This window comes from Canis aureus, chromosome 32, assembly GCF_053574225.1.
Source record: "Canis aureus isolate CA01 chromosome 32, VMU_Caureus_v.1.0, whole genome shotgun sequence".
In the NCBI taxonomy this organism is placed as follows: Eukaryota; Metazoa; Chordata; class Mammalia; order Carnivora; family Canidae; genus Canis; species Canis aureus.
In genome coordinates, this window is record NC_135642.1 from 22935769 (window position 1) to 22946623 (window position 10855).

General features: G+C 47.4%; 1 protein-coding gene across 4 annotated transcripts in view; it reads right to left on the bottom strand.

The window, feature by feature from the left end:
* The window catches only part of MYO5A (myosin VA), a 189223-nt gene extending 187804 nt beyond the window's left edge, over positions 1–1419 (bottom strand). For 3 of the 4 annotated variants that reach the window (XM_077881135.1, XM_077881134.1, XM_077881133.1), the window contains exon 1: positions 1268–1418. In XM_077881135.1, the coding sequence (XP_077737261.1) occupies positions 1268–1294 (27 nt within the window). In that variant the 5' untranslated portion in view covers positions 1295–1418. Of the gene's footprint in view, positions 1–1267 lie in introns of all 4 variants that reach the window. The other variant, XM_077881132.1, reaches the window with a different exon arrangement.
* Positions 1420–10855: the final 9436 nt, after the last annotated feature.

A 10855-nucleotide genomic window follows, 5' to 3' on the forward strand; every position in this document is an offset into this window, starting at 1 on the left:
GTACCTACTCCACGTGTTCATTATGAGGATTAAATGAGTTAGAGCAGTGCCTGGCACATAGTTAGCACTCTATCAATGTTTATTAATAGAGTAACCAAATCAGTTTCCAATTGCATTCATTCATATATTAGAGGCCAACAACGCCTAAGAAAATTACCAGGTTTACAGAGAAATTCTAACAGTGCAGTCTTTAAATCTATGGCTGGAAAGAAAGGGGTCCTTGAGAATGTTATATGCAAACTCCTCTTCTCATGGTTGAATGAACTAATCATATACCTATTTCTTGAGAAATTCACAGGTTACAAAAGCTTTCCCATCTATTCCTAGATTTGATCCTCACAACAAACAGCCTTGTAAGAGATGCAGAGCGGGTGTAATTAACTCCACTTGCAGATATGAGACAACTGAAGAAGAAGTTAAGTGACTTGCCCAAGGTCACGCAGTAAGGGAAAAAAGGCACCTGGGCTAGAAATCCATATCTTTTTTCTCATGCAGCAATTTAGGGTCACATTTGGAAACCATGATTCTTAAGATCCTAAATGGAGATTCTGCTGCCCATACGCACTTGAAGAGCTAAGCCAATTGTGTTGAGTGGAATGAAAGGAAATTAATAGTTGGCAAAACACCTACGTACGCTGGAGTTACGGTATGATAAAATGCCATGGCTACAACACGTTCACAAAGCATCACAACGCTGCCGGAGACACGTTTTCGGAGGTCTTCAAAGGGACGGTTCTCCGAAATATGCCATTCAGAAATACTGGCGTCGGTATAGGAGAGAAAGGACGCTTCCCTCGAACGCAATCCTGAAGCAGGAGGCTCGCCCGGCGGATGCTGGAGGCATGGAGCCGAACAGGGCTCTAGGGGTTGCACGCAGGTAGCGAACTGCCGGGGACCAGGGGACCAGGGGACCGACCCCGGCCCGTGCCCCCGCCCCCCCCCCCCCCCCCCGGGAAGCCGGCCGCTCAAGGTGAGACTCGGCGGGCGCGGAGCGCAGGGCTGCAGGCTGGCGGGGAGGCCGGCCGGGCGGACGGCGCCGCAGACCAGCGCCAGACCCTATTTCGAGCGCCGTCCCCGCGGGAGGGCCCATCTGATGTCGCCGACGCAGCCCCGCCCGCAGCCAGGGCTCCTCCCGAAGCCGGCGGGCCGGCAGGGCCCTCGCGCCCCAGGCGCCCCCCGCCCCGCGCCCCAGGGGAAGGCGGCTGCGCGGCAGGGCCCGGGGTCCTGGGGCGCGGGGGTGCAGCCGCCCCGCCCGCGGCCCCCTCACCTTTGTGTAGAGCTCGGACGCGGCCATGGCGGGGCCCCGGCGCGAGCCCCCCGCCCGAGCGGAGGCCGCACCTCGCCTGGGCGGCCGCCCGCGCCGACTAGGAAGCGCCCCGGCAGCCGGCGGCAGCGAGCGGGGCCGGGCCGGGCGGGGCGGGGCGGGGCGGGGCGGGGCGCCTCAGGCGCGGGCGGCGCGCGGGGCCCTGCCCATCACGCCCGGGCTCGCCGCCAGCAGGTGCACGCGCTCCGCGTGCTCGGGGTCCTCGGGGTCCTCGGGGTCGCCGCCGCCGCAGCCCCCGGCGCGGCCGCCGATGCCGCCGATGCCGCCGATGCCGCCGCCGCCGCCGCCGCCGCCGCCGCCGCCGCCCTGTGCATTGTGGGAGCGGGAGGAGGCTGCGCTCCTGCGCTGCCACCGCGGCTGCTCCGGGCTCCCTCCGGCCGCGAGCATCCCCGGCCTGCCAGGCTGCGCGGCCGCCGCCTCCTCCCAGAAGCCCGCCCGCCCCGCCCCGCCCCGCCCCAGCCCGCCCCGGGGACGCGTCGCCCCTGGGTCGCCCCTTTCCCCTAAGCGGGTCCGGACCGTGCGGAACGCCCCGGCCACCAAGAGGGGCCGCGATAGTTGGTGTCACTGCGTGTGTCCAGGTAAACAGTCTCCAGCTGTCTTCCTATCCTTCCAAGCATTTTTCTTTTTTCTTTTTTTTTTTAAGATTGTATTTATTTGTTCATGAGAATCAGAGAGAGGCAGAGACCTAGGCAGAGGGAGAAGCAGGCTTCCTGCAAGGAGCCTGATGCAGGACTCATCCCAGGACCCCGGCATCACAACCTCGGCCAGAGGCAGGCACTCAACCCCTGAGCCACCCAGGTGCCCCCCTTCCAAGCACTTCTAGGGAAAGGATCTGGGAGGAGGCTTCCTCGAAGTTTAGGCTACCTAGAAGTCTAGGCTTCATAGAACAACCTAGAACTCCAGGAGAGTCCTGTTAGTAGCAGTGGGCTGGGAGCTGAGCAGTGAGGACCAGAAATCTGCCACAGAAGATCACCAAGGTCATCCTGGACACCTAGACAGCTGCCTGGGTATCGTTTTTTTAAAACAAGATGCCCCCAGGGGGTAGCCCAGGCGCCCACCTCTCCTAGGCCTATGTGTTTGCAGAGGTACCACTACTCTTCTGCCTCAGTCCTCTTCTTCCACCTGTTCGCCCTAGTGACTATCAGTTTCATGATGCCACTAAAAGCTATCTGGGGGCTACCTGAAAATTGTGGGAGACTTTTGTGGAAAAGTCCGTACTGCAAATTAATTCTGTATCAAAAAAAAAATTTAATTCTGTATCCAAAGGTCAAAGGTGGGGGACGCCTGAGTGGCTCAGTCGGCTAAGCATCTGCCTTATACTCTGGTCATGATCTCAGGGTCCTGGGATGGAACCCCTAGTTGGGCTGCCTGCTAAGCCCCAGTCTACTCCCTCTCCCTCTCCCTGTCCCCCACCTCCAACTCATGCTCACTCTATCTTTCAAAATCTTGAAAGAAAAGGAAGTGTCTAAGGAGTCTCAGAAGTAGCTAGCATTCAATCTTGCTGACCATTATCCTTGCACATCAAGCACAAAATGTGGTCTTTCCACCCAGTCCTCATACTCTCTTCACCCTCCACCTGCTCAGCACCCACCCACACTTTCACTCCTGGTTGACTAATCTCATATTTGTTTTATTCCAGCCTCTTTTTAGTGTTCTCTTCTTTCTCATTTCTTTGAACTCCTAACTGCCTATTCTGGCAATCTGGGATGGTTTCTATCTAGACCATGTCTCAAGGCTGGCCCCTTGGTTGTGTGTGTGTGTGTGTCCTGTACATGTATGTAAAGGAAGACCATTGCTGTGGGGGTTGGGGGCACTTGGTACCAGTCCTTACTTCCTGAAACTCAAGCCTATCCTTCCTTGCTCACCGCCCACAATCCCCTCAGAGAGGCCATAAGTAATGGCTACAGAGTCCAAAGACCCACAGAATTCTCTGTTCCTTCCAATTCTACAGTCACATCTCTTTCATGTTTCGGGGTCCCACTCATTCTTTATCCAGACATTAAAAGGAAAAATGGGGCAGCTATGACCAGTAAAACAAAAAGACACTGGACTGAGATTTAGAAGGCCTGAATTCTACCCCTTATAATTTCTTCATGCCTTGTGTAAGGGGGTAACCACTGCTTTCTCACCCTCAGATAATACCTCTCGGGACTGTTGGGAAACGCTGATGAAGGAGTTCAGGGCATACACCGGAGGGTATGCTGCTTTGGCATAGAGTTCAGAGGACTTGAAAAACAGCAAATACAAGAGGGGAAAAAAATTACCCTAATTTTCCTTTTTCTTAAAAGCAGGAAACGAAAATCCTATATGAAAGATATCCTCCTTATACCAGAAGAAAAGTAATATTCTTATCATCAAGGAGAAGCTGAGACCAAGAGAATTCCGCACCAACAGACCTTTGTTAAAATCGTTCTAATCAGGGAGACAATTATAAAGGTAGAAGGTAAAGAGGGCGAATATTTATTTGCTGGGGCTGCCGTAATAAGGTACCACAAACTGTGGCTTAAACTGTAATGTGCTGTATGATCTGGAGGTGCAAAATGTCAGATCAAAGTGTTGGCAGTGTTTGTTCCTTCTGGAAGCTGGAAGGGAGACTCTCTTCCAGGCCTCTCTCCTACATCCTAGGGGTTTGCTAACAGTCTTTGGCATTCATTGGATTCTGCTGCTCACCCCAATCTCAGTCTTCATCTTCCCATGGCATTCTTCCTGTGTGCATATGTATCTGTGTCTAAATTTCACGCTTTTATAAGGACTCAGTCATGTTGGGTTAGGGCCCACCCTAATGACCTCATTCATCTTCACATGATCATCTCCAAAGACCCTATTTCTAATTAAGGTCTCATTCACAGGTACTGGGGGTCGGAAGGACTGATGCATCTTTTGGGGATGGAGAGGGGGGACACAATTCAATCCATAACTGTATGCAATGGACAAAAACTAAACAGAGAAGACAGAATGTGGGAGGCCAGCAATTTTATTTTTAAGATTTTATTTATTTATTCATGAGAGACAGAGAGAGGCAGAGACACAGGCAGAGGGAGAAGCAGGCTCCATGCAGGGAGCCTGATGTGGGACTCGATCCCAGGATTACACCCTGCGTTGAAGGCAGATGCTCAATCGCTGAGCCACCCAGGTGTCCCAAGACCAGTGATTTTAGTAGGGTGGTCATTGCTTTATTCAAATTGAAAAAATAGGGGATCCCTGGGTGGCGTAGCGGTTTAGCGCCTGCCTTTGGCCCAGGGCACGATCCTGGAGACCCGGGATCGAATCCCACATTGGGCTCCTGGTGCATGGAGCCTGCTTCTCCCTCTGCCTGTGTCTCTGCCTCTCTCTCTCTCTCTCTCTCTGTGACTATCATAAATAAATAAATTAACTTTAAAAAAATACAAATTGAAAAAATAATTTTATGGAGTGACTATTAGGTGCCAGCACTTAAGATAATAAAGATAGAAATGAATGAAATATGGTCCTTGACCTGGGAGAGCTCACTGTAGGGAGTAGCTGCAGGAGGAGGGGAAGGGGCCGTCCATGCAGCATGGTCTGCATGGTCGTAGAAACCATCTTAATTCTTTAAGATTGGCCCAATTCTAGAGACAGAGGCAAAGCACTATGTTATCGGTTAACTAGTTGAATTTACATATGCTAATATTTAGTGTTTCAGAGAATAAGACACTGGGCAAGAGTGATGTTTGAGTGGGTGGGGAAGAATCCTAAATAGCTCACTGAAAGATCTAAATAATGATATGTATGGGAGGCCATTTATTATCAAAGGATGTATAAAGGAAACTAGGCTATGAAGCAGAAAACGGAAAAGTTAAGACTAGATGAAGACTGGGGCACCTGGGTGGCCCAGGCAGGTAAGCGTCTAACTCTTTAGGCTCAGGTCATGATCTCTGGGTTTTTAGATCAAGGTCCACATCACGCTCTGTGCTGAGTGCAGATTCTACTAAAGTTTCTCTCCTTCTTCCCCTCTCTGCTTCTCTCTCTCAAATAAATAAATCTTTAAAAAAAAAAGGATAGCATAAGCCTGACCTACAAGACTTTCAAAAGATAGAAGGCAGGCATCAGGAACTACTGGCTCCCCACTCCTTTGCTTCAATAACTCCAGCCAGTTTTTCTAGCTCCCACCCACCTGTGAATTTAGGCCTAGCCACATTTTAAGGCTCCCAGGGCAAGGAAGATTAAAAGTATAGTACTTAACTCAAAAGGTACAATTATTTTTATTCCCGGTACCTATTACTCTAATTCTAGATTCTAATCTTGTGTGTCCTAAAATATCGATGTAATCTCTGGCTCTTTGTTCCCAGTCTTCTGCCTCTGTCCTGACCACCAGCTATTTGGGCAGCTTTTGCATCCCTATGCCTGGTTGTTTGGTACCCTATTCCCCCATCAGTTGATTCTGCATCTTGAAATGTTTTCTGCTCATGTCCATAGCACTCACCTGCTTCATATTGCCCTGTTTTTCCTGAATTACTTGATTTTAAGGCCTTACTAGCCACTCTCATCCCGTACCTCCACCAACCAGATACACACCTACCTTCCATGGGTAGTGGTGGAAGGTCCTCATTGGTGAAAATGACTTAGATTCAAATGACTTTGATTCTTAACTCCAGTTCTTTTTTTTTTTTTTTTTAATTTTTTTTTTTTTTATTTATTTATGATAGTCACAGAGAGAGAGAGAGAGGCGCAGAGACACAGGCAGAGGGAGAAGCAGGCTCCATGCACCGGGAGCCCGATGTGGGATTCGATCCGGGGTCTCCAGGATCGCGCCCTGGGCCAAAGGCAGGCGCCAAACCGCTGCGCCACCCAGGGATCCCTCTTTTTTTTTTTTTAAGATTTATTCATTCATGAGGAACACAGAATGGAGAGAGAGAGAGAGAGGCAGAAACACAGGCAGGGGGAGAAGCAGGCTCCATGCAGGGAGTCCCACCTGACGTGGGACTTGATCCCCGGTCTCCAGGATCTCGCCCTGGGCCCAAGGCAGCGCTAAACCGCTGAGCCACCTGGGCTGCCTAACCCCAGTTCTCATTTGGAGTGAGCTACCTAGCCCATGTGAGCTTCCTTTGTTCTTTAAATACACTTGTAGGGGCGGCCCCAGGTGGCTCAGCGGTTTAGCGCCGCCTTCAGCCCAGAGCCTGATCTTGGAGATCCGGGATTGAGTCCCACATCGGGCTCCCTGCATGAAGCCTGCTTCTCCCTCTGCCTGTGTCTGTGCCTCTCTCTCTCTCTCTCTCTCTCTCTCTCATGAATAAATAAAATCTTTAAAAAAAATACACTTGTAAAGTCTCAGAAGTTTTAGATTTATAGGAAAAAATTCAAAGATAACACAGCATTCTCATATGCCTTGGGCAGTGGACTGTTTATACTCCTGTCACTATGCCCCCATTTCCACCCCCTCACCCCAGCCTAATCCATCTGTTGAAATCCTAACTCCTAAGATAACATAGTAGGAGGTGGGGCTTTTGGAAGGTGATTAGGTCTGGAACTCTATCCCTAGACCTGGGATCATGTAGATGCTCAATTGCTGAGCCACCCAGGAGTCCCTCCATTTGATTCTTAAAGAAGTTTCAAATTGAAGCAATGATCCCAATGAAACCACTTTTAAATTTCTAGATCCCTTCTAGATCTCTGTTAATGTAGATACATGCTTTCACGAAGTTGTAAAGACCCTTCTGGATCTCAAAGTTACATTCTCTTCTCTTATACCCTCCAGAATAAAGTCCTCACCACTTCTTATGAAATGGGACTAAGGTCATTCAGAGCTCTCCCCTCTCATGTCCCTTTTTCCTCCTGAACTTTAGTCCTTCATTCTGTGACTCTGAAAATGACATGCCAAGGCTGATGTCTTCATACATCCTCTCCATCCTAGTTCTTGCCTTTTTGTCTCCCGCACATCTTTGGTTTTTCTTCTCTTTTTGTTTTGCCTCCAACCAAACTCAAATCCTACCTACATTTAAAAGCAACCCCTCCAAATAAATAAATAAATAAATAAATAAATAAATAAATAAAAATAATAAATAAACAAATAAATAAAAGCAAACCCAAAAACTGTACTATCATTCATGTGCCTCACAGTCTCTCAAAAAACCCACACCCTTACCACTACTTCATCTTTGGTTATCATTGCTCTTCTGTTCCTCAGCCCCATACCCACACACACATACCTTTTTTTTTTTTTTAAGATTTTATTTATTTATTCATGAGAGACACACACAGAGAGAGGCAGAGACACAGGCAAAGAGAGAAGCAGGCTCCATACAGGGAGCCTCCACACATAACTTCTCTATTGAAACTGTTGTTACATGACCAGGGATACAAAAATCCAAATCTAGCAGGCTTTCCTCAGGTCCCACTCTTCTCATTGCTCTGCTATACTCCACACTTTCTCTTCCTTTTATCGGAACTTTTTCCTCTTTGCTTCTGACACTTCCTTTGGAAACATGAATTCCTATCATCAGCTGGCAATGTTGTAACAAAACAGAGGAGTTACAAGATATGAAACAAGTACAGTGAATAGCTCTTTAAAGTTTACATGTAAACCTAACATATGAGAAAATAATGTGGCAGGAATACTACTACATATGACCATCTTAAATTACCCCAACTGGCAAACACTTGAGCCATAGACCTAAGTTACATACAGGTATTCCAAGACATGTCTTACAAGACAGATATAGTAATTGTCAATTAAAAAAAAAAAAGCTATTATTTTGTCTTTTTAAAGATTTTTATTGTTATTTGACAAAGCGAGAAAGAAAGAGAACGCACATGCAGGAGTGCACAAGCAGGCAGAGGCAGAGGGATAAGCAGGCTCCCCCCTGCCCCCAGAGCACAGAACCCGATGCAGGGCTTAATCCCAGGACCTGAGATCATTACCTGAGCTGAAGGCAGATGCTGAACCAACTAAGTCACCCAGGCACCCCAATAATTTGTCTTCTTTTAGCAAGAACATTCATAGTAATTGGGGCTTCTCATAATATTGATATTAAAGTGGTTGAGAATAACTGAAAACATGAAAAGTGTGTGTTCTACTATATTTTTAAAGATTTTACTTATTTGAGATTGTATGAGTGGGGATTGGGCAGAGTAGGAGAAAGAGAACCTCAAGCATACTGTATGCCAGATGCAGAGTCTACAGGGCAGGGGGCAGGCGGAGGTTGGTCCCAGGACTCTGAGAGCACCATCTGGGCTTAAGTCAGATGCTTAACTGACTGCGCCACCCCGCACCCCTTGTGTTCTCTAACAAACGTAGTCTGGCAGAAAGCTGCCCACTGGTGTGTTGTCCCCCTTTGATCTTTATCCTTGAATCAAAAAATATGGCTGCTCTAAGTGATCATTTCTAAGGGTAGTAACCCTTACCCTTGAATACAGGTTTGAACTGCACAGGTTCACTTATATACATGTGAACTTTTTTCAAAACAGTACTGTAAACGCATTTTCCTTATGATTTTAATAACATTTTCTTTCCCTTCACTTTATTTCTTTTTAAAGATTTATTTATTTATTTATGATAGACATAAAGAGAGAGAGAGAGGCAGAGACACAACACAGGCAGAGGGAGAAGCAGGCTCCATGCCGGGAGCCTGATGTGGGAGTTGATCCCAGGACTCCAGGATCGCGCCCTGGGCCAAAGGCAGGGGCTAAACCACTGAGCCACCCAGGGATCCCCTTTCCCTTCACTTTAAGAATACAGTATGGGGCAGCCCATGTGGCTCAGCGGGTTAGCACTGCCTTCAGCCCAGGGCCTGATCCTGGAGTCCCGGGATCGACTCCCACATCAGGCTCCCTGCATGGAGCCTGCTTCTCTCTCTGCCTGTGTCTCTGCCTCTCTCTCTCACTCTGTCTCTTATGAATGAATAAATAAATAAAAATCTTTAAAAAAAAAGAATACAGTATGTAATACATGTAACATACAAAATGTTAGTCAACTGTTATCAGTAAGATTTCCAGTCAAAAGTAGGCTTAACTTGGAGCACCTGGGTGGCTCAGTCAGTTGTGCAGCCTGCTCTTGATTTTGGGTTGGCTAGGTCATGGTCTCAGAGTCCCGGGATGGAGCTCTGCATGGGGCTTCGGGCTCTGCTTCAGGATTCTCTCTCCCTCTGCCCCTCCTCCGGCGCTCGCTCTCTCTCTCTCTCTCTCTCTCTCTCTAATAAATCTTTAAAAAACTACTGTATTAGTAGTTACATTTTGGAGTCAAAAATTTGTGGACTTTCTATTGTGCAGGGGGGCAAGTGCCTTAATCCTTGCGTTTTCAAAGGTTTCAACCCTTGCAATTTTCTATCTGTAGACAAAACTGTTCCACTGGAAACATTAGCTTGTATGTGAGTTTACAAGAGTCTACAATATACTGATCAGCCTGTTATTGGTAGTAAGGCACTAAAAAATCTTGGATATCACATGGAGAATGCTTGCAAGGTTATGATCACAAGAGCAGAGAAGCAGTGAACACTTAATCCATCCCTGCTATGGAAAATCAGGTATACCAACAAGGTTTATGAAAGCAAAGTTCTTTGACACTTCCTCATGCAGAGAAACAGAGTATGAAGACCTAACTCAGTGAAGGAAAGGCTTCCAGAGTTAGAAACACATTCTTTCCCTGCATCCAGTCCTTAACTTGGTTTCCCAATTACACGTCCAACTCAAGTCAGTATTCTGTTTCACTTCGTTCAATAAGCATTTCAGTATGTATAAACTGCTAGGGATACAATAATGAATTAGATCTTCCTCTGAGTAAGCTAAAAGTTGAGCTGAGATCAGAACGAATTAAGAGTCAAGCAAGCTATGAAATCAGGGGAAATGTCTAATGGAAAAGAAATATATCGGGCGGGGGGTGGGGGTGAATGGGTGACGGGCACTGAGGGGGGCACTTGACAGGATGAGCACTGGGTGTTATTCTGTATGTTGGTAAATTGAACACCAATAAAAAATAAATTTATTATAAAAAAAGAGAAATATATCAAATACAGGCAGAAAGAAAGTTGGGACATTTTTAAGTGATAAGAATAGAAACAGAGTAAGGCAGGGATGGGAGCATAACACAGACAAGGTAACAGGAGTGGAAAGTGATGTTAGGAACCAAGTATCCAGCTAAGAAATATTAGCACTATGTGTATAGGGCTAGCAATGGAGAGAGATCGACAAATTCAGTATATTTTTGTGGCTGTTGGTCACAGCCTCGAAGGAATCAAGTATGACTCCAAGGTTGGTTTGAGTACCTGAGTGGGTAAACGCATGGTGGTATCATTTACTGAATTGACGGCTGGGAAGAAAAGGCAACGTTAAGGAGAAAAATCAAGAGTTCCTTCCTTCACATGCTATGCTCTCCAACCAAACTTCCTTTTTCAGTCCACATTTTCCCAAGTCCTTGCCAATTTGAAAATAGTAATCCCTCTACTAAATGTTGTCTCCCTTGCCTGCTGCAACCCCCCTCTCCAAAGTCCCTCCTCTAACACTCCTCCCATTTATCCCCTAAATTGAATTACTTATTCCTCTAGACTGCCCATAACTTTATTTCTTCCTCTCCTAATGAAT